The sequence below is a fragment of the Triticum aestivum genome, chromosome 5B (assembly GCF_018294505.1).
Source record: "Triticum aestivum cultivar Chinese Spring chromosome 5B, IWGSC CS RefSeq v2.1, whole genome shotgun sequence".
Taxonomy (NCBI): Eukaryota; Viridiplantae; Streptophyta; class Magnoliopsida; order Poales; family Poaceae; genus Triticum; species Triticum aestivum.
Window position 1 is genome coordinate 19,012,069 of NC_057807.1, and position 26,830 is coordinate 19,038,898.

Consider the following 26,830-nt stretch of genomic DNA (forward strand, 5'->3'; position numbering starts at 1 on the left):
ACCCAGACTGCGGCTCAACCACAACAGGGGCTCTCAAGTGTGTCGTTCTTTTTTCTTTTCTTTTTACCTTTTATTTTTTACCCACAGGACTCCGTTTGTCAGAGGCCCTGTCCGGCAGCAGATCTGCCGAACTCACGATGCAACAGCCAGGAAAGGATAAAGGCTACAACGAATATACAGGTGGTCTCCGTTACGAGCATTTTTATACACCAATCTGCAGCCTACCCCTGGAGGGGGACATGTTTAACAGTCCCATACCTTGCTTATCGCACTATTTGTATCGTTCTGCATTCGTAGCAGCACTTATTGAATAAAACAATGCAACACCTTTTTGCTTATAATTGCATTTCCTTTTCATACATATGTTCATCCACGGCATACTGCATCCGTACACTTTGGTACGGCTAATACACACCAGGGGCTTATGTTCCCCGCATTATGGTGTGATGAGTCCGAACACTTTCACAAGTGCGGCACCCCGAACTTATAGCACTATATGCATCGGCTCCGAATCATGTCTTGGGTCAATAGTTGAGTTTTCCTGGCTCCCATGTTTTGGTACCTTACGTTCTGTTATATCGGCTAAGGTAGCACTGGGAGAACCACTGCGATTGCGCCCCAGTTGAGCTGGGTTAACGCCTCAGTGGAGAAAGCTAAAACTGACCGTCATGATGAGGCGAGAGCCGGTCGCTGTTCGAGAGGTTTTTTGCTAGTCCTTAAAGACTTATGCCGCTTAGAGCGAGGAGCCGGATACTGTCCGGCCAAGGCGTGGATAGCGCCCCAAATTCGGCCTTCCGAAGACTAGGGGCTTCACCGAAATTTAAAATTATAGAATTCTATGGCTAAGTGAGAGTGTTCAAGCATTATAAGTCCGGTTGCCTTGTTCGCTGTGTCGAGTGCCTCCCTAGATGGACCCAAAAATGGGAACAAGAGCGCTCGAGTGTATCCCGAACACCCCAACACTCGTGGCATGGGGGCTGAAGCCGATGACTTGCCATCTCTCAGATTTGATAAACAGCTGGACAGAAGGTAAAATTTTAAATTAACAAGCGTTGCTTAGCGCATATGAACCAAGTTTTCAGCGCACAGGATAACAAACTGCGAGTCTACTCAAATATTACATCTTTGGAGCACTCACCCGCAATAGTGCGGGCGCCCTTCAGCACACTCCTATAATACATCTCGGGCGTGCGATGCTCCTTGCCCTCTGGTGGGGGGTCCGTCACAAGCTCCTGGGCATCCATCTTGCCCCAGTGCACCTTTGCGCGGGCAAGGGCCTGACGGGCACCCTCAATACAGGCGGAGTGCCTGATAACTTCAACCCACGGGCACACATCCACCAGCCGCCGCACCAGGCCGAAGTAGCTCCCAGGCATAGCCTCCTTAGGCCACAGCCGAACTATGAGGCCCTTCATGGCCTGTTCGGCCGCCTTGTGGAGCTCGACCAGCTGCTTTAGCTGGTCACTAAGGGGCACCAGATGTACGGCCTCAGCATACTGAGACCAGAAGACCTTCTCCGTCGAGCTCCCCTCCTCGGCCCGGTAGAATGCGGCAGCATCGGACACGCTGCAAGGAAGATCTGCGAACGCTCCTGGAGTGCTCCGAATTCGGGTAAGCGACAGGTAATTAACACTCACATGCTTACTTTGCATGAAAAATGCCTTACCCGCTGCTATTTTCTTTACCGCCTCGATCTCCTGGAGGGCCTTGTAGGCTTCGGCCTTAGCGGCTTTGGCACTCTCAAGAGCCGTTGCAAGCTCAGACTCTCGAGTCTTCGAGTCATGCTCTAGGCTCTCATGTTTCTTCACGAGATCCTGGAGCTCTTGCTGTACCTCCGCCACCCGCGCCTCCTGTTTCTCTCGCTCGGTGCGCTCCACAGCCGCATTGCGTTCGGCCGCGGCCACCGCCTCTTCCAGGGTCGCCACCTCGTTAGTGGCCCCTGCAATACCCAAGCTATCCTTGTCATTTTTCTTGCAACTAAATCATTTTCTGTAAGGTACAATTTTCATAAGGTATTACTCACCTTCTTTTTCCTCGAGCTGCTTCTTGGCACGGCCGAGCTTGTTCTCGGACCGCTCGAGGCTTTCCTTCAAAGTATTGACCTCCGCAGTCAGTGCGGCGGAGGTCAGCAGCACAGCCTGCAATCCCATATTGACATATTTTCATGACTCCTGCGTTTATCTTTCTAAAGATCCTCAGTCCGGCTTTTCTTTCCGAACACCGAACCGAGCATCAGGGGCTACTGTCTATGCGTTATCATTTTACATATGTTGAAATTCTTACCTCAAAGCCTGTTTGAAGGCTGCTGCAGGCTTCGGTCAGCCCGCTCTTGGCGAGCTGAACCTTCTGAATCACCCATAACAGTGCGGTGTTCCTCTTCGATGGAGGCGCCGTTGAGAGCCTCCAGCAAATTATCCCGCACCTCTGGTTGGACGGAGGCAGCCGGCGTCGTGGTCTTGCCCTTCTTACGAAGGGGTCACCCGCCGGACTCCGGAGCCACTGGGGGTTCCGTGGCTGAGTCCGGTGCAAAGTCCGGGAGGTTGTCCTGCGACACCTTCGGGGCCCTCTCCTCCTGGTGGGTCCCTTCCTGGGATCCCGCCTCGGCATCGTCCGCATTACGGGGGGAGGAGGCAGTCGGAAGAGAATCCATATCCGACGCCCCTAAGGACCCGCTCGACGAAGTGGGGAGATCATCCTTAGGCGGACTGCAGGGTTGTATGCGGCATTAGAAAGACATAATGTGGCGTAAAATGAAAACCTTGAAGTTATTCGGGAGTCCGGATACTTACGATCTCGCCAGAGGCTTGGCCCTTGGAGGCCAGTCCTCGTCGTCGTCACTGGCGTTGGCGGAACAGTCCGGGGGAAGAGTTTTTCCCTTCTTGGACCCTTTGGCCTCCCTTGTTGGGGAGGCCTTCCTTTTCTTCCCTCCCCCTGCTGGGGGAGAGGCTTTCTTCTTCTCCTCCTCGCCCTGGTGGGAGGAGTCGGCCTCGGATTCATCATCCGATAGCACCTGAAAACGGGAACTCTTCCGAGTCCCCGTGGCCTTCTTCTTGGCCTTCTTCTCCGGCACCACGTGGGGTGCCGGAGCCAGCAGCCCTGTTAGGCGGGCGTTAGCTGGGTCCTCTGGCAATGGGGCTGGACAGATAGCCTGTGCGGTCTTCTTCAGCCAGTCCTGTCAAAGGAAAGGGAGTTTAGATCCCGCATAGAGTCAAACTATGAAAAACAAGTGGCAAAATCACTTACCTCGTCAGCCGAACGCTGCGAGCGGAATCCGCGATCTTCGGTAGCGGATGCGGGAGCTTCGGCGCCCTTGAACAACACCTTCCAGACATCTTCGTACGTAGTGTCAAAGAGCCCACTCAGGGTCTGGTGCTGCGCCGGATCGAACTCCCACATGTTGAAACCCCGTCGTTGGCACGGGAGAATCCGGCGGATGAGCATGACCTGGACTACGTTGACAAGCTTGAGCTTCTTGTCCACCAGCTTCTGGATACAGGCTTGGAGTCCGGTCAGCTCCTCCGAATCCCCCCAGGTCAGGCCGCTCTCTTTCCAGGAGGTGAGCCGTGTAGGGATGCTGGATCTGAATTCGGGGGCCGCTGCCCAATCAGGGTCACGCGGCTCGGTGATGTAGAACCACCCCGATTGCCACCCCTTGATGGTTTCCACGAAAGAGCCCTCCAGCCACGTAACGTGGGACATCCTGCCCACCATGGCGCCTCCGCACTCCGCTTGGGTGCCCTTCACAACCTTCGGCTTGACACTGAAGGTCTTGAGCCACAAGCCAAAGTGAGGCTGGATGCAGAGGAAGGCCTCGCACACGACGATAAACGCCGAGATGTTGAGGATGAAATTCGGGGCCAGATCATGGAAATCTAGGCCGTAGTAGAACATGAGCCCCCGGACGAAGGGATGAAGTGGGAAGCCAAGTCCGCGGAGGAAATGGGGAAGAAACTCTACCCTCTCATGGGGCCTGGAGGTGGGGATGAGCTCTCCCTCGTCGGGGAGCCGATGCGCGATGTCGCTGGACAAGTATCCGGCGTCGCGCAACTTCTGGATCTGCCCCTCCGTGACGGAGGAGGCCATCCACTTGCCTCCCGCTCCGGACATAGTTGGAGAAGGTTGAGGTGAGAAGTGCGGACTTGGGCGCTGGAGCTCGAGTTCGCGGAGATGGATAAGCCAAGGAGGAAGAAGGCGCAGGTAAAAGGGTTGGATCTTTATCCCCTTATATGGGCGGACAGAAACACACGTCCCCACCGGCCTGGTAAAACTCGCTTATCTCCCAAGCGTCACAATCAATGGCACGGTTGGGTTACCCACATCCGTATTGATGGGAATCCCGGAATAAGGGGAACACGATCTCTGCTTCGACAAGACGTGCCAAGGAAACTGCCTCGCTAAACGCGCTGAGGTGGAACAATAAAAACAATTCGAGTAAAGGCTTGTAAGTGGTGTGACGTCACGCCACGGAATACGTCAGCAGATTGATCTTGTGTAATATTATTCTCTCTACGGTGGTATGTGGAAATTATTTTTGCAGAGCCGGACACTATCCTGGTGTTCACAAACTTCTATAAATTATTTGGAGGAGGAACCCGCCTTGCAATGCCGAAGACAATATGCGCGCCGGACTCGTCGTCATTGAAGCCTGGTTCAGGGGCTACTGAGGGAGTTCCGGACTAGGTGGTGTCCGGATAGCCGAACTATAATCATCGGCCGGACTCCAAGACTATGAAGATACAAGATTGAAGACTTCGTCCCGTGTCCGGATGGGACTTTCCTTGGCGTGGAAGGCAAGCTTGGCGATACGGATATGTAGATCTCCTACCTTTGTAACCGACTCTGTGTAACCCTAGCCCTCTCCGGTGTCTATATAAACCGGATGGCCTTAGTCCATAGGACGAACAACAATCATACCATAGGCTAGCTTCTAGGGTTTAGCCTCCTTGATCTCGTGGTAGATCTACTCTTGTAACCCACATCATCAAAATCAAGCAGGACGTAGGGTTTTACCTCCATCAAGAGGGCCCAAACCTGGGTAAAACATCGTGTCCCTCATCTCCTGTTACCATCCGCCTAGACGCACAGTTCGGGACCCCCTACCCGAGATCCGCCGGTTTTGACACCGACAGACGCCTTCGAGGTGTGAACTCGCAACTTGGCGGTCCCCAGTGCTGGTCAAGTGCTTGGCACGCATGTATAAGGGGTCGACTATCACAATGTCCGGGGTCTTGTCTCTAATGATCCGCATCTCCATACTCAGCGAAAACAGCCGAACAAAGGTGTAGTGCAGCGGATGAAGGTTAAACATAGCAAAGATGTCATCAAACCGCAGGACGATCGTACCCCCGATGTCGCCATCCACAAAGCCCTTGCCCTCTGGCACCTTGGCCATGAAAACCGGGTATGCCACATCATTCTCTCTGAGACGCCGCTTCTCCAAAGAAAGAACACTGTCGTGCAGACTCCGCATAGCACCAGTTGTAGCATTGAGCATATTTGGCGGTAGCATCGCCCTACCCGCCACACGCACCCTCCTCAAGATATCCTTAGGTGAAGGTGGCCCGTCCTGAGCACGGATCGAACTCGATGCCGGCTGGCTCGCACCGGCGCCCTTCTTAGTCTTTCGTTTCCATCCCTTCTTCTTGATCTCCTGTAATGGGACCGAGTTCTGCTCACAGACCGCCTTCTTGAGCGTGTTGGGGCTGATAATATTTCGCACCTCAGCTATCTGAGGCTCGGTGAAGGCGGGAGCTGGAGGCGTCTCCTAAGAACTAAACACCAGACGACGCCTGTTGCAATTGGATTTCTCCGCCGTACCAGCTAGATTGCGGTCGTCTTGGTTGGGTTCTTGAGAAAGAGGCCCGTAGAACTCGTCAGCGTACCCATGTTCGGCAAACTACTTATCGACATTGGTAAATGTACCGTCGTCGTTGTCATTGTCGTCCGGATCCTGTGCCATAGGGATGTCCATGTCCTGTGCCATAGGGATGTCCGGCACAGAGATGTCCGGCAGGTCCGGTAGCGTTGCGGCGTTCTTGCCATGGCTTGGCGCCGGCACGACTGCGGTCTTGTCTGTGGGTTGGTGTCCCCCGCCCCCAAATGAATCTGGCTCTTCGGCCAAAGCAGGGGCCAGTTTACGCAGGCGCTGAGGGTCATCTCATCTTCTTTGTCGGCCCTAGCGGGTCGAATCGGAGGTAACAGCTCGTCGCAGCCTGGCAGCACCCGAACCACTTCAACCCTATACACTGTGGGTGGCATCGGATTACCGTGGAACATGGGGTTGCCCGGTTGAACGATTCTGCCCTTGGCGACATCGACCAACTCGGCGCCCACTAAGTGCAGAAGAGTGCAAGGAACATCGGCGGCGCCCTGCAAAAACATGTACAGGGCGTCAGGGATGCCGAGTCAAAGGCAAGGAGATGAAGTCATCGGCCGAGAGGCTTAGTTACCGTGATGCCGTCGAGCTCGGCTAATGTCGAGGCACCGCCAACAGCGGGCGTGAACTGACGGAGGGGGCGCTTGCTGGCGAGGTGCTGGCCGGCGTACACCCGTGTGCATTAAGCTCTAATGCCCGTGCCGGCGCCGGAGACACGAATACCGCCTCCGCCGGAGACACCAATGGAGCCGCCGCCGGAGACACCAATGGCGCCGCCGGAGACACCAATGGTGCCGCCTGCGCGCTGTGCGAGTTGCTGGCCATGAAGCTGGGAACCGGGGGAGGCCCCTGTTGGCCGCCCGCAATCCACGTCGTCAGCCCATGAATCAATGTAGGCACCATGGCGTTGAGCTTCGTTCCCAGTTGTTGTTCCACTTGCTCTTGGACAAGCTCCGGAATCCGCGCCACTTGTGCCTTGAGTGCTTCAACCTCGCGCGTCTGGCTTTCCGAGCTGGTCTTTTTCTCCTTCCACACACCAGCGGTATAGTATGACCCCCATTTTGTGGACAAGCCTTTGCCGGCCACACGACCAGCTGACATCGGCTTAGTGACCTTATCCTTGTTTTTCATTACGTCGAAAGGGGAGCTCTGAGACGACCCCGCACTACTGCTTTCAGTGTCCTGCGAAAGGAACGTGAACCATTTAGAAAATATTGGGGATTAATTAGAGTGCAACCATATGGAGCTAATTACGCGGGGGTGTATTCCTTACCAGAACAAGCTCAAGCGCCCTGGTCTTTGGATCCGTGGTAAGCTCCTTTGTTATCGGGTCCTCCTTGTACCGGGCCCTGACAAAGTTCCTCGTCTGCTTGTCACTGCTGTATTTCTCTAAGCGGGGCGGTAGGCCTTGCTCGGCATGCTCCGCGTCCTCCTTGTCCCATATAGGCTCCGCCACTCTGTAACCGCCGGGACCGAGTTTGTGTTCCCCTAAGTTCAACTCCTGCATTTCTTTTCCCCACTGACTTGATTCAGAGGTTGCGCTGCTCTCGCACTTGATCTTGAACTCCTTGTACTCATCTTCGCTCATCAAAGGATATTTCGCCTTGATCTTCTCATTACTATCACCTTTATCAATCATTCTCTTCACCGCGCTTCTCCAAGTAGACAGGGCCGTGCTCATCCTCGTGAGGGCGGCACTGTTCACTTTATTCCCTTAGAGGCGTGTGTTTTCAAATTCGGCGGGGAACTTGTATCGTTCGTGCAGCTTCGTGAAGAGGAGGTTGCGCAAATTCCCGTGGTCCTTATGCCTAAGGTTCTCGGTGTTGATCGAGACGGTGCTTCGGAGAATGCACCCGAGCTGAAGCGAGTACCCCTTGACTATATGTTTGGGCTCCGTTGGATGCCCGTCGGAGTCCACTTGAGTGAATTCCTCCTTGAGGGTGCGGAGCGCATTCAGGCGCCGGTCCTTCCTTTGCTTCTTCGATTGGCTGCCATCTGTGTGTGCGCCGCCATCATCAGTGGTGGCATCCTCGGCGGCACCATCAGTGGTGTCATCCCTGACTCCACTAGGGGTTGTGTAGTCAGGATCGGTGTCTTCCGCGGCGTCCTCATAGCGGTGAGGTTGTTCCTCCATCTCCTGGGACAGCTCCCAGAATTGCTTGCCACCCGAACCGCCGGCCTCATCGTGGTTGGCCATGTTTCGCTCTAAATAGGAAAACAGTTTGGTCAAAAAGTTGGTTATTGTCAAGGAACAAGATCATGGTCTCATCATTTAGGGTTTGTCGACACCGAGGCATCCTAAAAGTTAAGTTTTCATCATTTAGGGTTTATCGATGCTGAGGCACCCTAGGTTGGGCCTAATCACTTGGCACTAATCACTTGGCTCTATTACCACATATGTTGGGTTTATCATCTAGGGTTTATCGATGCTGAGGAGAATTCTAAGTTGGGCCTAATCACTTGGCTCTATTGCCACCTATGGTTTAATGCAGCAAGAATAAAGGGGCAGTTGATCCTAGTTAATTAAGTACTAAGATACCCCGACCCATGCATTAGTAGCAAGTACCCCATATGTCCGATTTTTAGCAAAGTCATGCTAAAATTCACGAAAAATTTCAGCATGACCTTTGCTGAAAATAGGACATATGGAGTACCCGAATTTGCCGGAACGGAAGTTAATCGACATTCCGGCAAACTCAAGGGCCTCTCGGGGTACAACAGTAGCATCACAAGTTGACAAAATTCCCAAGTAGTACAGCAGCAGCATCACAAGTAGTACCAATGAATATATAGTCCAGCAAGTTGAAAAAGCTGAAGTTCTCAGCATGAAGAATCACACAACACAGCACCTACATTATGATGATACATTTGGAGATTGCGCATACAGTTTTCACATAAGCATAATTGTTCTGGAGATTGCACATACAGTTTTTGACAGCACAACACCTATGACAGCACATACAGTTTTTCACATTTGTAGATTGCACATACAGTTTTCACATAGAGCAATGTTCTTTTCATTTCACCTTCTATCTTTTTGCAATTCAACTCACTTCCTTTTCTTATAGTTACTGCTCCCAAATGAAATGACACTTTGACATGGCTGCAATTTTCAGTGTTTACTTATCTGCAATTTTTCAGTGTCTGCTTAGGAGAAATAGGTTTCAAACTTCAGCTTGTTTTGTATAAGGAGACTAAAAAACTATCTAAGGAGTTCTTCAAGTTCAAGTTGCAGCGTGCATGACTGAAAATAGTTACACTAAGTTTCAAAATAGAAAAATACACTTCTCAGTTTTACAAATTGAAAATTACTCTAAAACTGAAACTTTAACTGACTTTTAGACTGAATTTTTAATGCGCACCCAACCGATTAGAGCAGCAATGCTTGTAACTAAAGAGGGGGATGTTTCATGACAATTTCCTAGAAAAACTGTTTCAACATGGGCATTTACATTTCTGTAGATATCTTTTTAAGGACCTTGGTTTCCAGTTTTCCAAACCTTCATCCCACCAACAAATCAGGACACAAAAATAATCAACTAAAAACATATAATAAGATAAGATAATGCAACCCACAATCACTTGAAGTGACATGATAGTCAGCCTTCAGAACTCTATGTTCTGGCAAAATTAACAGAAAGTATGGATACAATAAATAACAGTGCAGCAAAAAGATAGAAGGTAGGGAAAAATGCTTACTTGGAATCAAAGAATGCATGAAACTGATAATTTGACTTGCTAAAGCTAAATGCTTAGAAGTAATTGATTTCAGACCAGATACCTGAAAAGGAACCAAAGGAAAATAAACCAAGCAGTCCAGACTTCTTGATATATAAAAAAAGAAGTGTGGCAGCACATGCCCACATTAAATAGCTATTTAGCTTGATTAAGATTTGAGGAAACTACTGGTGCATTGAAGTACTATTGATGAACTATTTTCTTGGATGTACTGATCTACACTAACATCTGCACATTGTGCATAACAATTCACAGGCATATTTACTTGGTATACACGTACACGTATGTACGGGTTGGCTCATTGGCTCTACTTTTTTGTTTAGGATCAGGACGTACACTAGCACTACAATTCACAGACAAAAAAGTAGATGTACCATTGAAGTACACCTACAGAAAATATTTGAACCTACACAAAATATTTGAACCTACACGTGTATGTACATTGTGCATAACAATTCACAGGCATATTTTATTGGATGTACTGCTCTACACTAACTCTCTTTCTCCCACAAATTCACAGGCATATTTGAACCTACAGAACACCTATATTACTATCAATCATTCCAACATGAAGACAAATCCCACCGAGCAGAGAAGCCGCGGATTATCTACCACTTCCTCGGTAAAACCACAACCCAATGATATACTCTCGCGACGGACCTAATCTAAACCGCACCAGAGCAACCAAGAGCACCACGGTCCCGACAGAATCCGACGGGAGGACGCGCGGAGGGGCGGAGGCGGGGGACCATACCGTTGGTGATGATGGTGCTGGTCTGGGGCGGGACCCCTAACTCCTCGGTGGCGAACTTGAGCACCACGGTGAAGGGCGCCGCCTTCGGCACTCTGAACCTGCAAGGCCACCGCATGACACACGCGGATTAGGACAAGATCTGGTCCGAGGAGGGGTGGGGGAGGAGGAAGCGAGGGGGATCTGTACTCACACTTTGAATGGGAGCTTGGGGTCGGAGAGGGAGGCGGCGGGGGCGCGTGGGCGGCTGCGGCGCAGTGGGTCGGGGCAGCGGCGGCGGCGGCACGGTGGAGGGAGGGACGAGGGAAGGAGCGGCGCGGTGGATCAAGGGAGAGGGAACTGGCGAGGGGGAGAAGGAAGGGGGGAGAGGGCGAAGGGGTATCCAGCTAGACACTATAGCAATGGCACACCACCCTCTGGTGCGCCATTAGTAGTTTTTTTTCTTATAGCAATGTCGCACCCACATCTGGTGAGCCATAAGTATCTTTTTTTTTCTGGCAGCAATGGCGCACCCACCTAGGGTGCGCCATTAGTAACTTTTTTTTCATTATTTCTTGTTGCATCTAATAATTTGTTTTTTTATCAAATTTGTTATTTTCATGAGGACTAGAACAGAAGATATCATCAAATATCATCATTTTTTTTGAAAATATCATCAATTTTTGTTAATTGAAAATATCATCAAATTTTTTATTTGAAAATATCATCAAAAAGTGGGGGAGGGTGCGGGGTGTCGGCGGCGGCGGTGGAGCGGGGGAGGGTGCGGGGGGTGCTCGGCGGCGAGGGGGGGTCTAGTGAGGGGGATCGGATAGCTATCGAGAGGGAGGGGGATCGAGATCGAGTGTCCTCATGAATATTCAATATTCTTTCATATCGAATATGAAAAAATATCATCAAATTTAAAAAAATATTCATGAATTCAAAAAATGCCCATGAAATTTAAAAATATTCATGATATCAAAAAGTGCCCGAGAAATGAAGACTACGATTTAAAAACAATCGATCTTAGCTAGCTATCTGTTCACAATCTTCTTGCCCTTCTTTTTCGCAAATGGAGTTCTTCTGTGGAACTGACGTCCTTTAGGTAGGGTGGTCCTGCTTCTTCTTATGGTGTGTTCTGCTACTTCATCGTCATCGTCATGTTCGATCTTTGGGTCACTGCACTTGTCGAAGTCTTGCTCATTGGCTACTCCATCCATTCCGATGATCTTCCTTTTGCCTCTCCTCACGATAACACGTCTGGGCTTTGGCGGGTCGGTAATGAAGAAGCATTGGTCCACTTGGGAAGGCAGTACCCATGGCTCATTTTTCGCGGTGACGTTTGCGCCCGCGGTCTTGGATTTGGCTTCGGGTATAACCATGGTGGTGAAATACCGGTCTTATTTTAGGACACTCTTGGCCCATCTGACACGGAACATCGGGACCTTCTCTCTAGCGTAGCTCAGCTCCCAGATCTCCTCGATCCTTCCGTAGTATCTGTCCTTGTCGTTGCCGGTGTAGGATTCTATCGTTACCCCGGAGTTCTGATAACCATCGCTCTTCATGTCCTTGTTCTCGGTGTAGAATGTGTAGCCGTTGATATCGTATGCCTCATAGTTCATTAGGTTGTGCTCGGCGCCCTATGACAAGGCGAATATGAGTTGTTCTTCCGCGGAAGAATCCTCATGTAAAGGGTACGACAAAAGCTTCTGCTTGAACCAACGCGTGAAACATGAGTTGTGCTCTTTGATTATATCTCCGTCCGTCCTCTGTTGGCCTCGGTCATTGTACGTCTTCTCAATAAAGGTTTTGTGTTCTACCACCCAAGGATCGACCACGTCTATGTGTTGTAGTGCGACTAGGTTTGCTCTTTCAAAGTCGACGAGTCAACCCTCGAAGTCGACATGCATTTCACGGAGACCCTCACGGTGACCCTCACGGTGACCCCATCCAGCGAGCCTGTCGAGGTGCCTGTTGACGGGCAGACCAACGGGGTTCTTGATGCCTAGATAATTCATGCAGTAGGAGATGCACTCTTCGGTCAGAAAGCCCCTAGCTATACTTCCCTCTGGATGTGACATGTTGCGAACGTATCTTTTGATGACACCATTCATCCTTTCGAACGGCATCATGCTATGCAGGAACGTCGGCCCGAGTTGGATGATATCCTCCATGATATGGACCAACAGATGCACCATAACGTCGAAGAATGCGGGCGGGAAGTACATCTCAAGCTCGCATAGTATCACCACGATCTGTTCCTGTAGCCTTCTGAGTTGCCTCACGCCAATCGACTTCCGAGAGATGACGTCGAAAAAGTTGCATAGGCCAAATAGCGTTTCACGGACGTGCGCATCCATGATCCCACAGATTGCAACTGGAAGTATCTGCGTCATCAACACGTGACAGTCGTGAGACTTCATCCCGCTGAACTTCTGCTTCGCTGGGTCTAGGTATCTGCTTATCTTCCCCGCATAACCGTAAGGAAGTTTTACTCCTAGGAGGCAGGTGAAAAACTGCTCGATCTCCTCCTGACTTAGAGTGAAGCACGCGGGAGGGTAGTCATTTCCGGTCTTCTTGGCCTTTTTGCCTTTGCGACGACTTTCTGTGTCCTGCTTCGCCTCATCATCATCATCATCATCATCATCATCATCATTAGCGTGAAGCTCCTGCCTGATGCCCATTGATTTCAAGTCTGCCCTTGCTTTCGGCCCATCTTTGGTCCTCTCTAGCATGTTGATCAGGGTACCAAGCAGACTCTTGCACACATTCTTCGTGATATGCATGACATCAAGGCTGTGAGGCACACGGTGGATCTTCCAGTACGACAAGTCCCAGAAAACAGACCTCGTTTTCCATACCTTCAGCAGCGGCTCTGGCGCCTTTCGCTTCTTTCCCGGCTTTGGCTCCTTTTGCTTCTTTCCCGGCAGTGGGCAGTCTTTCCAATTTTTCAACAGCTCGTCTATTTCCTCGCCGCTCCTTGTACACGGGCGTTTTCGGGGTCCGGTTTCACCATCGAACAGATCCTTGCGTTTCCTCCACGGGTCATCGTCGCGAAGCCACCTTCGATGTCCCATGAACACGGTTTTGAAGACCCGGGATCTCTATCTAGCTGGCGATACGTTGTGTCATCCATGCACCTTACGCATCCAGAAAATCTGTGGACTACCTGCCCCGCGAGATATCCGTAACCGAGATAGTCGTGCACCGTCGTGAGCAGTGCGGCTCTCATAGGGAAATATTCTTTCTCTGCGGCGTCCCACAGCGTGTCTAGCTACTCCTTCAGCAGCCCCAGATATAGATTGATATCGTTCCCTGGTTGTTTCGGCCCTTCAATTAGCATACTCATGTGAATGTACTTCCTCTTCATGCACAACTAGGGGGGAAGGTTGTACATCCACACAAACACATGCCAGGTGCTATGTGTGCTTCTCTGGCTGCCAAACGGATTGACTCCATCGGTGCTCGCGCCCAGCACGATGCTCCTTGGATCCTTCCCAAATTCTGGGTATTCGAAGTTCAACGCTTGCCACTGGCTCGCATCCTTAGGGTGACTCAGCATCTTGTCTTCTTTATTTATCTCCGGATCATTTCCGTCATCTTCCCGCTTCCTCTCCTCCCTATCCGCGTGCCAACGTAGGAGCTTTGCTACCTTAGGGTCCGCGAAATACCGCTGCAGACGAGGAGTGATCGGAAAGTACCACACCGATTTTCGAGGAGCTTTCTTCCTCTTCTTGTATCGAGTGACGCCGCACACCGGACATATGGTAGACTCCGCGTGCTCGTCCCGATAAATGATGCAATTGTTCATGCACACATGGTATTTCACTTGCGGTAAATCCAGAGGACACACGATTTTCTTCGCCTCCTCGAAACTGGCCGGGCACTTGTTCCCCTTGGGAAGACGTTCGTGCCAGAATGACATGTTCTCATCGAAGCATGCGTCGGTCATTTTGTGTTTTACCTTCATCTCCAGAGCCATGAGCGTTACTTTCAGGCGGGTATCCTCGGGTCTGCATCCTTCATACAATGGAGTAACCGCGTCTATCTCCAGTTGATCCAGCTTGGCTTTCTCTCGGGCGGCAGCTCTTGCGTTATCCCTCTGCTTGAGAAACAACTCTTGAATATGAGGGTCCTGCACCCAGCCTCCATCGTCGTCTGCTCCGGCATCTTCATCTTTATGATCATGCCCTTCGTCTTGATCTTCCTCATCATCATGTACGACATCTTCTACATGATGACTGTTTACAGCATCACCGCCGTGATCATGTCCTGGAGATTCTTCGTCTACTCGCCCGCCCTCGCCGCGGTGGTACTTGTCTTGTTGCCCTTCCTCATTTCTTGCCCGGCCCCCATGGACGATTTCATAGTCATCTTCATCGCCTTGCCACCGATAGCCATCCATGAAACCACGCAAGAGCAGGTGGTCCCGCACCTGCCCAGAATCCGGGTCCGCAATAAGGCTCTTCAGCTTGCATCTTCGACACGGACATCTTATCTCCGTCTCGTTCTTTTGAAGCATCTCGGCCTTCACGGAGCTCAAAAACTTATTCACGATGCCTTCGGTCATCGTGCGGACCATGGTCGCCTGCGGGGTAGAGCAAAACGATATTCTAGAACCAAGAAAAAATTTGGCATGACCTTCCTAAAAATAGGACCAAAAAGAATGCATAGTGCCAAAATTCTCGCCGAAACGGAAATGAATCAACATTCCGGCAAAATATTGGCAACTATCGCATTTCAAATACCGGTACCTGCAAACACAAACATATATGCAACACCACAAACACATGCAACACCACAAACATACATAGATGTAGCTAGGCCACAAAAAGTGCATGTGCACGTTGTTGGAGCGAGCTAGGGAGAAAAAAAGTGGATCTACATCATGAAGATAGCTTTCCCCTTACTTACCTATCAAAAAAAGGTAATTTCACCACTTAATTTTGATGAATCTATGGTGGAAATGAGGTGAGGAGGAGGAGGCAGCCGGAAGCTTGGAGAAGGAGGTGGAGGGAATGAAGTGGGGAAAGTGAGTGGGTAGGTGTGGCTGTCCAAAATATCTTGTTGGGGTCCCAGGTTACTAATGGCGCACCACCTGCAAATGCGCCATTAGTAACCCTGGTTACTAATGGCGCACCTGCAGGTGGTGCGCCATTAGTAGTTTTGCAGAAAAGTAAAAAAAAATATATACTAATGGCGCACTGTGGCACGGTGCGCCATTAGTAGTTTAAACTAGTAATGGCGCACTGTGACACGGTGCGCCATTAGTAGTTTTGCAAAAAAAAAGAATAAAAAAAATTTAGTACTGGCGCACTCCTAGTCTGGTGCGCCATTACTAATTAGAACTAATAGTGGCGGACTTCGGCTGGATGCGCCATTAGTATGTATGTAAAAATGAAAAAAAATTATCACTAGTGGCGCACCTTTTGTCTGGTGCGCCATTAATATATAGTAGTGGCGCACTGCTTTCCAGGTGCGCCATTAGTGTCAATCCTATCTATAGCCCTTTTCCTAGTAGTGGCATTCTCGAGTGAAAATAAGGCTTCACACTTTACAAAAAGAGTAGAATTTAACATCCCCCATAAACTAGATTTTCCATGCCTCATGAACTTAAGATGCCATGTTCTGTTAGAATTATTATTTTTACATACAAGGCAATTTTGATAAAAACCCCACATCAATTTTGAATATGCATTTTTTCCACGGCAAATTTGAATATACATTTTTGCCATGGTAAACTTGATCATCCTTTTTTTCCATCCCCCATATACTGCAATTGCTCTATATGAAAATTTCATGTGATTTGCTATGGTACTTTTCTTTATCTAAAAACATGGCAAACTTGCCATGGCAACTTTGCCATGTTCAAAAAACATGTCAAAGTTATAAATGTTTAAAAACTTGTCAACTTAATATGTTCAACACCAGGGAAAATTTGGTTTATTGATCATGGCAAATTTTAGTTTATTGGTTCATGGCAAATTTAGTTTACAGATCATGGCAAATTTAGTTTACATGATTTTTTCTGCCATGGCAAGTTTCAATATGAATCCGCCATGGCAATTTTTCTTGTTCATGAAAATTAAGTTTACGTGAATTTCGTCGTGGCAAGTTTTGATACGAATCTGCCATGGCATTTTTCTTGTTCATACTTGATTTTCAACGTTTTGTGTTTTTTTCACACACGGTAAATTCATCATTCAAACACACGGCAATTCTTGATACGAATTTTCCATAGCAAGGTTTGTTAGGAATCTGCCGTGGCAATTTTCTTGTTCATCTATTATTTATTTTCAACCTTTTGTGTTTTTTACACATACGACAAATTCATCATACCAAAACACGGCAATTCTAGATACAAATCTGTCATGCCAAGTTTTCATACAAATTTAGTTCATTGATCATGGCAAATTTCAGTTTCCTTGTTCATGGCAAATTTAGTTTACAAGTCATGGCAAATTTAGTTTATTGATCATGGCAAATTTGGTTCTCAAATCATGGCAATTTAGTTTACATGATTTTCTCTGTCGTGGCAAGTTTAAATACGAATCTGCCATCGCAATTTTTCTTGTTCATGCCAAATTTAGTTTACGTGAATTTCGCCGTGGCAAGTTTTGATACGAATATGCCATGGCAAGTTTCTTGTTCATATTTGAATTTCCAACTTTTTGTGTTTTTCACACACGATAAATTCATCATACAAGACACAATTTTTTTTTGATACCAATCTGCCATGGCAAATCTTTTTGTTCATACTTGATTTTCAACTTTTTGTGTTTTTTCTCACACACGGCAAAATTATCCTTCAAAACACGGCAATTTTAATTAAACTTTCATGGCAATTTTAATTAAAAATGCCATTGCATTTTTTATCTTTTATTTGTCCTGTCAAATTTTTGTGTTTTTTTCACATGAATTTTTTGACTATTTGTGTTTTTTCACATGGCAATAATGATTTTTTTGTCATGGCAGATTTGCCATATTTCATTGGGGGGGGGGGTTTAAATATGTGTTTATAAACCCTTGCCATTGTTAAAAAATAATGTAATGGCAAATAGTTCGGTCGAACTCGAATGACAATTTTTCTGCTATTTTCCAAAGCGGATGGCATTTTTTAGTAGCTGAGCAAAATCTGGGCTTTTATCTGTCAAAGAAAGAAAACAAAATCTGGCCCTTTTCATTTAACTCTTTGCCAGTGGGCTTTTTATTCCTTTTTTCACAGGGAAAAGGGCCTCACGTGATGGCGGCGTGCGGGCTGTGGATTCCCCATGGCGAAGCGAGGGATTGATCCCCTCGTACTGAACGAGTCGTGTGGTAGAGTGCTCCTCCTGCCACACGTGTGTGGGCCGTTCTAATATTTGCCCACACAGGATCGTGTAAGCTGCTGCTAGATATGTCACACAAGATCGTGTGGGCGGGTGTCTATTATGCCACACGTGTGGCAGTTATCAGTGTCCTATTTTTAGTCAGACGGTTATAAAGTTAGATGTGAGATCTATGTGACATAACAAATCTGTTTCGGAAAACGTATAGTAGTGCTGAATTTCTTTCGGAAGACGTAGAGCAAAGAGGCAGATTTCGGATTGAGCTAGCTATCGCAGCCCCGATGGATCACTCTCCGACTCCGATACCGCTGGGCGGCCGGCCAGTATCATTACTCCGACCCTGCCTGTTATAGTAGTATCTAGCTAGGATATCGTGAGCGATCCTCTCAATCATATGCAGTGCGATCGAGTAGTTCCAAACACGATCGACAGCTGAAGAGCCCTACTCGATCGATAGTCCAAAACCGCCATGAACCGTTTGTGGTGCTCGCTCTCCCAGATGCTCCGTCGCTCGGCCGCGCCGCAGCGCCTGCTTCACTGGTGTTCTTCTTCCGCCCCCCGCGTCACGCTCACGCCTGCTCTACTCCGTCGTCCACCCTCGACGACTGTGCTTCGCCGGCAGTTCCATTGGTACCACGACCCTCGGAAGGCCACAGCGGCGACGGCCATCGGCTTGGGCGCCGCGGTGCTGGCCGCCTGCGAGGTCGTGCCCTGCACCAACCGCTACCACCTCGTCGTCTACTCCCGCCAGGGGGAGCGCGACCTTGGCAACTCCCTATTCGCCGCCGAGTTGAGGTCCATCCACCGGCATAGGATGGTCGACCCACACCATCCGGATAGCATCCGCGTCCGCCTCATCGCCGAGAGAATCATCCACGCGGCCAACCGCGGCCTCGGCATCTACGACAGCCGTGACGCCCCCTTGCTCCGCGTCACCCGCAAAGGGAAGAAGAAGCCATGGGCGCCACAGCCGCACACGAGGCACCTCCATGGGCTCGACGGCAGCTGGGAGCTGGTCCTTGCCAGGCATACTTCCGCCCATGCCATGTCCGCGCCCGGTGGCAAACTTTTAGTGTTCACGGGACTGCTCGACTGCTTTAAGACTGATGGCGAGATCGCCTTCGTTCTTGCACATGAGGTATGTATCCGGGCCAAGATAGCTGCCATTCTTCTGCAACACTTTGACGCAAACAAGTTGTGTTGATGAAGTCTGTCGCTGGTTATCTTTCTTTGGCCTCAGTTGCCGTATCTTATTTCGTTCCTTTATTAGTAGTGAACTAAGTTTAATACCATGTGGATTCATTATAGGGGGAGGCCTCCCTTTTGCTCCCCCCCCCCCCCCCCCAAAAAAAACCCTCCAACAAGTAGCACCCAATGTTTCATAATATAACACGATCAAGCCATTGCGAGTCGCGATAATTCGGCGGCAACCGAACAGCAGCCGCGTGGCGGTCGGCTGGTTTTGCATCTCCAGTTTACATCATCTGTTGGAGTTGCACTTTTACATCTTCGTTTTGCATTATCTATTGGAGTTGGCTGTTTTTTGGAGACGTAAAAACCACTTTTTGGTGATGTGAATTATACAACACCTACTTAGATCTCCAAATTTACATATTCTATTGGAGATGCTCTTAATTATGGAGTATTTGAGTTCTAAGTTGGAACTTCCAACCTGATGAGATGTTGTTGTGGTGTTGGTAATTTTATTTTATTTTTCTATAGGTTGGGCACCTCATTGCAAGGCACCAAGCAGATATTGGAGATAGTGTGTGGTTACCAGACTTCCTACGACGGATCTTCTTACAAAGGTAATGTTCTACGCACCCGAGCCCTTTTCACAGCACGATGATTGTTCATTCTCACGTTAATATGCACCTATGCATCAAAGTACCTTCTGTTAATCAATTAGAAGCTCTCCTCTGTTGCATGTGTATGTACGTAGGATGGAGATAGAGGCTGATCGCATTGGAATCTTGCTACTTGCGGCTGCTGGTTTCCATCCAGACCATGCCCTTGCGGTCGCCAAGAAGCGAGCTACAATTGCCAGAAGTTATTCTGTATTGAAACAGATCCTAGATACTACTCATCCCCACCCTAAGGACAGATTGGCGCGTTTGTCAGAGGCCAAGACCATGGAGGAAGCGCTGGAACTGTACAATGAAGCTAATGCCATGGATAAAGTAACTGAAAAGTATTTTTCCGGTAACCCTGGCATTTCCATCTCAGATGAAAATGGTATTTCAAAATTTGAAAAGTAGATGATACCTTGTGGGTCATTGTGGGAATTTTGTTGCATTGTATTTGAGGAATTTCAATTTATGGAATTTGAGTATGAGAAAGGAAGCTGAATATGCAATATGATCTATAGTATTTCATTGTTATATAGTTGAATAATTGTTTAGAGTATAATTAAATAGTATTTCTCACACATTTTTAGAGAAATACAAATAGTAAAATTGATGAGGTGGCAAGTGCGGTGATGTGATATGTGTGCATGTTGAAAGAAAAAGAAGTAAACGGGTTAGAGCATCTCCAACAGCAGCCCTAAAAGCTAAAACACAACACCAAAAGGTAGTTATAGAGCACCAAAAAATTGGTTTTAAATCACCTGAATTTTTCTTTATGCTTCAACAAACAGCCTTATAATAGGGCACCGCTACTCCAACAGCTGCCCTATGGTCACCAAAACATCCAAACTATTGCAAATTTGATCCAAACATGCAAACAATCTAAGTTTTAAGCACACAAACTTAAACATAGTTCGGATACATACTTTGGCTATAAACTACTACAAACTACTTAGAGATTGTCCCGGTCTATGTGGGAGCCCGACTCATCATCTCAATGTTCACCTCGTCCTCCAAATCGATCTCGATCACCCTCGAGGAGCCAGGCTCGTCCTCCTCGTTCTCATCCGCCTTATCCTCCTCCTCCTTCTCCTCCTCCTTCTTGTTCTTCTACTCATACTCTGCTTCGGCCACCCTTCGATATGAAAGATTACTTACACAATATAGATTATTCTTTCACACTTGCTCTAGAAACCAAAGGGAGAAGGAGGGGAGTTGAAAGCGACAAATTAGAAGTACCAGCAGCTGCAGTCGTAGGTGGAAAAGGCTTTCTTTCTTCTTACATGTATTGTGCTTGGCGCTCCTTGAGATCCCAGAACAGCCCCCGAAGACTTTATCAATGAATGGATGAAATAAGTTTATCTATCTAAGACATCGTATATAAGGGAAGAAGCTAGCCCCTTGATCGAAGAATGAAGAAGCTAGCCCAGGTAGACTTTAAGAGCTCTTGCTTTGCCCATCTGTCTCGCTCCGTCTTCGAGGTCATAGAAAGATATGAAGGGCCTAGTCACGTGATGTCGAAGGCGGGGGCGACAGTGTCCGGCAAGTCAAATGTGTCGAGCGTCGGCCATCGTGCATGATCTCGGCCTAGTAATGGTGGGAGTCCCACTAATAAACGACATAGAATAGCTCCGGGCTTGGAATGCGGACCTGCTCCACATTTTTTTGACGTAGAATAATTTTCGCATTGTAATAGTTATCCGAGTGATATTCGATGAAATAAAGTCTTACTTTTGATGTATATCATCGAATTTGGCTACGTGCTATGACTCACTCTGGTGACACGAAACACTCAAAAACTAAAACACTCCCAATGGGTGGGCTTAGCCACGATCCAGAATTCACCTAAGTTAAAACAACTCGTCCAAGTGAGGACATCCTCCTCACTCGGGGGCTTAGCGCCTTAGCCATGATCCAGAATTCGCCTAAGTTATAAAAAAACTCATCCGAGTGGGGACATCATCCTCACTCGAGGGCCTAGCCGCAAACTAGAATTCACCTAAGTTAAAAACTCATCAGAGTGAGAACATCATCCTCACTCTGAGGTTTAGCCGCGAACTAGAATTCGCCTAAGTTAAAAACTCATATGAGTGGGAACACCGTCCTCACTCGGCTTAGACGCGAACCAGAATTCGCGGTAAAAAACTCATCTGAGTGGGGACGGGCTTAGCCACGAACCAAAACTCGCCTAATTCAAAAACACATCAGCAGATAAAGCAAGGATTCAAACATCCGACTAAAACTTCGATCTGTCCAAAGTTGTCAAAGCAAAAGATCAAGTACGTGAGCTCCAAGCTCATTAAAGTATAGCGGTTACATAAAACCTCTCGGGATACCGAGGCAAATTCATTCGGGACTAAATGTATTTCAGGCACACGCCCAATGCGGGGCTGGGCGGACCAATGAATGTGTCTAAGTCGATGTTGTTTGCGATCCAAGTGGCGGCCTTGATGAACGGCTCCATGAAGTCCTCGAACCTGCACTAGTAGAAAAAGGGCCATTCGTTCCGGTTCGTGAGGGCCATTTGTCCCGGTTCCCGAACCGGGACTAAAGGATCATTACTAAAGCCCTATACAGATGGGGCTCCACGTGGCCGCTGCCGCTTGCCCAGGCAGGGGGACCTTTTGTCCCGGTTGGTCTCACCAACCGGGACCAAAAGCCTTCCACGCGTCAGCAGTTCAGGGGCTGGGTTTTTTTTCTGAAGGGGGGGGGGGGGGGGTTGGGGGGTTTTCGGGGTTTTGTAGGGTTAATTTAGGGGTTTCATATATTGTGTTAGCTAGCTAATAGAGAGAAGTGTCCTCTCTTATCTCCGTGCTTGGTCGACGCTACGTACTATACGTACAGAGAGGACTCGACACGCTAGCTAGCTAGTAAGCAAATGAAGGAAACTATTAAGTATAGAATATCGTCATGAACATATACAGAGAGAAGTGATCGACCTCTCCTTCTCTGAGAGATTGGTCGAACAACAAGTTTTCGTATATCTTACCGACGATACTGGCTACATATATATATATACAATGTGTAAGATCTCTTAGAATACCCTAACATATGAACTCAACTTCCACATGCATGGTATTCTCCGGCTTTATTGATGATGTGGTCAAGAAAGAATCCTGCCAATTCCTCTTGAATTGCTCGCATGCGATCTTGTGGTAGGAGTTCATTCCGCATCTCCCACATGTAATTTGAACAAGGGGGGTCAATACATATATATAAATGAAACTCAACAGAAATGATGGTAATAAAATAAACTTGTGAATATTTTTTCTTACGCACTTCATATTGTCTTTTAGAGTAGCCCCGCCTATTCTTGGCCGTCGCGTTGTAGATAAACTCGCAGACATAGTATCCACAATAATTATTCCTGGCTTCCTGCCACAAGCACTTTACTAGAAATAGAGGTCAATCAAACTGATAATTAAGCATTACAAATAGCATTGATGAAAGCAGCTAGAATGAACAGGAGATGCGCGAAACTAGCTAGCTAGTAGTACTTACTTTCGGGTATTTCCATCGCAGATCCCGTGGCAGTCCCGAAACTTGTGCGGTGAATACTTTCCAAACCCTGCGAGACAAAGAAAACAATTACTTGATATCATGAAATGAACAAAGTTGCCGATATGGTGCGATAATGATCGATTCAAGTTACTTCTCGAGCATTTTAGACATGTCCGCATAGTCCTCGGGATCTTTTCTTCTCGAGTCTAAGACGTTTACTAGTCCCTGCTCAAGTTTAATGTCTAGGAGAATATAGTGGAACCTGCACACGCATGCATAACTCATCAATTACATTAATTACTATAACCTCGAGTAATAATTAAGGGAAACTGAATATGCACAAGACAGTAACACTCACTTGAAGTTGTAAGGAAAGAGTATTGTATCTTTGTTTTGATTTATTACCAACGGTCGTAGCAAGTTGTCCTCGGTTTCTTTGGCATGAAATGTAACCGTATATTCATCTATGAGATTTGTGTTAATGAACTCAATATCATACATTTCAGCTTTTTGCATTCGACGATCTTCAATCTGCATAATATAGTGAGGATAATTATATATACATGCAATGAAAAAGCTAAGCTATATACAGAGACTTAATGACAGAAGTAATACTTACAGACAGTAGCAGGTGACGATTAATTTATCTAGGGCCTTTAGATTGAAAAACTGGAAGAACTCCTCAAATGGAACAGACAACTCCTCAATTCCAACGAGGTCGTGCTGATCCTCTTTAACTTTCAGCGTCAAAGTATCAATTTTCTTCCCAGCTGACTGCTTTCTGTAGGTTTCCATGTACCAAACATGAAATCTTCACATCATTGTTGTTAGAGTAGTTCCATCTTTGATGAGAGGCTTCCCATACTCGTATTTGAATTTGTCCACCTCCATTATATCAAAATATGCATCATCATCGTGCATGTAATCTGCAGGATTGGTACCGGGCAAGATCCCGGGATGATTAGCGACGATATCGCTAGACACCTTGAGCGGGGGGCACGATTGGTTCGCTTGTTCGCCGAGCTGGGGAATTTTTTCCCACTTCTTCGTTCTTGTAACCTTTTGTCACTCCGAGTACTTTCTGACCGCTTCGCTTCCTTATATGTCTTTTCAGTAATGCGCTCATAGTTTCTTTGCGGCGGACACAATGGTGGTCGCTGCAGGGCATCCAAAGTGCGCTTCGCTTTTACCAGATCTATCTTCTCCTCCGGAGGTGGATGTCTCTTAGCTCTTTGCGTTTCGAAGTAGTCCTTCACTTGGGCTTGACAGATCTCCTCGTTTTCCTATTCGGTCATCTCGTATGGTACCTTCTCTGGAGTCTTGAGAGATGGACCGTATCTGTATTGCCTCCCGCCTCTGGCTGTACTGCTAGACGCCATAGCAGTCCGAGCGACTGCGACTGTCTTCATTCGTTGCTTACGAGGCCGAGGAGAAGGACTACGATGTGCCGGAGCTGCCGGAGCGGCGGCGGGTCTCTTCCGCCCTGGCTGGCGAGGTGGAGAAGGAGGAGGCTGGCTGGTCAGGCGCGCCGGCGCAGGCGGAGAAGGAGGCAGAGTGCCGCCACGCGCCGGAGAAGGAGGCAGAGTGCCCTGATCACTCACTGCTATGTCTTGAGCTTGCGTTGGTTTTCCTTGAAGAGGAAAGGGTGATGCAGCAATAGTAGCGTAAGTATTTCCCTTAGTTTTTGAGAACCAAGGTATCAATCCAGTAGGAGGCTCCTTAAAAGTCCCACGCACCTACACAAACAAACAAAGAACTCGCAACCAACGCAATAAAGGGGTTGTCAATCCCTTCACGGCCACTTACAAAAGTGAGATCTGATAGAGATAAAATGATAAGATAAATATATTTTTGGTATTTTATAATATAGATTGGAAAAGTAAAGATGCAAATAAAAGCCGATTGAAAGCTTATATGATAAAAGATAGACCCCGGGGCCATAGGTTTCACTAGTGGCTTCTCTCAAGATAGCATAAGTATTACAGTGGATGAACAAATTACTGTCGAGCAATTGATAGAAAAGCGAATAATTATGAGATTATCTAGGCATGATCATGTATATAGGCATCACGTCCGTGACAAGTAGACCGACTCCTACCTGCATCTACTACTATTACTCCACACATCGACCGCTATCCAGCATGCATCTAGAGTATTAAGTTCATAAAGAACAGAGTAACACATTAAGAAGATGACATGATGTAGAAGGATAAACTCATGCAATATGATATAAACCCCATCTTTTTATCCTCGATGGCAACAATACAATACGTGCCTTGCTGCCACTGCTGTCACTGGGCAAGGACACCAGAAGATTAAACCCAAAGCTAAGCACTTCTCCCATTGCAAGAAAGATCAATCTAATAGGCCAAACCAAACTGATAATTCGAAGAGACTTGCAAAGATAACTTAATCACACATAAAAGAATTCAGAGAAGATTCAAATATTTCTCATAGATAAACTTGATCATAAACCCACAATTCATCGGATCTCGACAAACACACCGCAAAAAGAGTTACATCGAATAGATCTCCAAGAAGGTCAAGGAGAACATGATATTGAGATCCAAAAAGAGAGAAGAAGCCATCTAGCTCATAACTATGGAACCGAAGGTCTTTGGTAAACTACTCAAAACTCATCGGAGGGGCTATGGTGTTGATGTAGAAGTCCTCCGTGGTCGATTCCCCCTCCGGTGGAGCGCTGGCCACGGCTCTAAGATGGGATATCGCGGATACAGAAGGTTACGGAGGTGGAACTAGGTTTTCGTGGTCGCTTCTGATGTTCTCGGGGTACGTGGGTATATATAGGAGGAAGAAGTACGTCGGTGGACTCCCGAGGGGCCCACGAGATAGGGGGGCGCGCCCAGTAGGGGGGCACCCTCGACCCTCGTGGCCGCCTTGACTGCTTCTTGACTTGCACTCCAAGTCCTCTGGATCACGTTTGTTCCAAAAATCACGCTCCCGAAGGTTTCATTCCGTTTGGACTCCATTTGATATTCCTTTTCTTCGAAATACTGAAATAGGTAAAAAAACAACAATACGGGTTGGGCGTCCGGTCAATAGGTTAGTCCAAAAAATGATACATATGTGTAAAGTAAAGCCCATAAACATCCAAAACAGGTAATATAATAGCATGGAACAATCAAAAATTATAGATACGTTGGAGACGTATCAAGCATCCCCAAGCTTAATTCCTGCTCGTCCTCGAGTAGGTAAATGATAAAAACAGAATATTTGATGTGGAATGCTACCTAGCACAATTCTTAATTTAATTTTCTTTATTGTGGCATGATTGTTCAGATCCAAATGATTCAAGATAAAAGCTTATAAAACATTAAAATAGTAATACTTCGAAGCATACTAACAAATAATCATGTCCTATCAAAATAGCATAGCCAAAGAAATCTTATCCCTACAAAATCATATAGTTAGGCCATGCTTCATTTTCATTACACAAAATACTCTCATCATGTACAACCCCGATGACGAGACGAGCAATTGGTTCATACTTTTTAACGCGCTTTAGCATTTTCAACTCTTACGCAATACATGAGCGCAAGCCATGGACATAGCACTATGGTGGTATATGGTGGTGCTTGTGAGGACAAAAAGGGAGCAGATAGTCTCACATCAACTAGGGTATCAACGGGCTATGGAGATGCCGACCAATAGATATCAATGTAAGTGAGTAGGGATTGCCATGCAACGGATGCACTAGAGCTATAAATGTATGAAAGCTCAACAAAAGAAACTAAGTGGGTGTGCATCCAACTCGCTTGCTCACGAAGACCTAGGGCATTTTGAGGAAGCC

The 26,830-nt window shown here is 47.5% G+C and overlaps 1 protein-coding gene across 1 annotated transcript; it reads left to right on the top strand.

Annotated features, from left to right (window-relative positions):
- Window positions 1-17,945: 17,945 nt before the first annotated feature.
- On the top strand, window positions 17,946-20,052 carry LOC123115473 (mitochondrial metalloendopeptidase OMA1). Its single transcript, XM_044536625.1, has 3 exons — window positions 17,946-18,809; window positions 19,394-19,479; window positions 19,614-20,052. Exons 1-3 carry the CDS (start codon window positions 18,141-18,143, stop codon window positions 19,927-19,929), a joined length of 1,071 nt encoding a protein of 356 aa, XP_044392560.1. The 5' UTR covers window positions 17,946-18,140; the 3' UTR covers window positions 19,930-20,052.
- The last annotated feature ends 6,778 nt before the right edge of the window (window positions 20,053-26,830 follow it).

Excerpts from the sequence above, each read along its gene's own strand:
- LOC123115473 (XM_044536625.1), top strand. The coding sequence starts at position 18,141 with ATGAACCGTTTGTGGTGCTCGCTCTCCCAGATGCTCCGTCGCTCGGCC. Across the intron at positions 18,810-19,393 it reads CCTTCGTTCTTGCACATGAG|GTTGGGCACCTCATTGCAAG; the intron begins GTATGTATCCGG and ends ATTTTTCTATAG. Across the intron at positions 19,480-19,613 it reads CGACGGATCTTCTTACAAAG|GATGGAGATAGAGGCTGATC; the intron begins GTAATGTTCTAC and ends GTATGTACGTAG.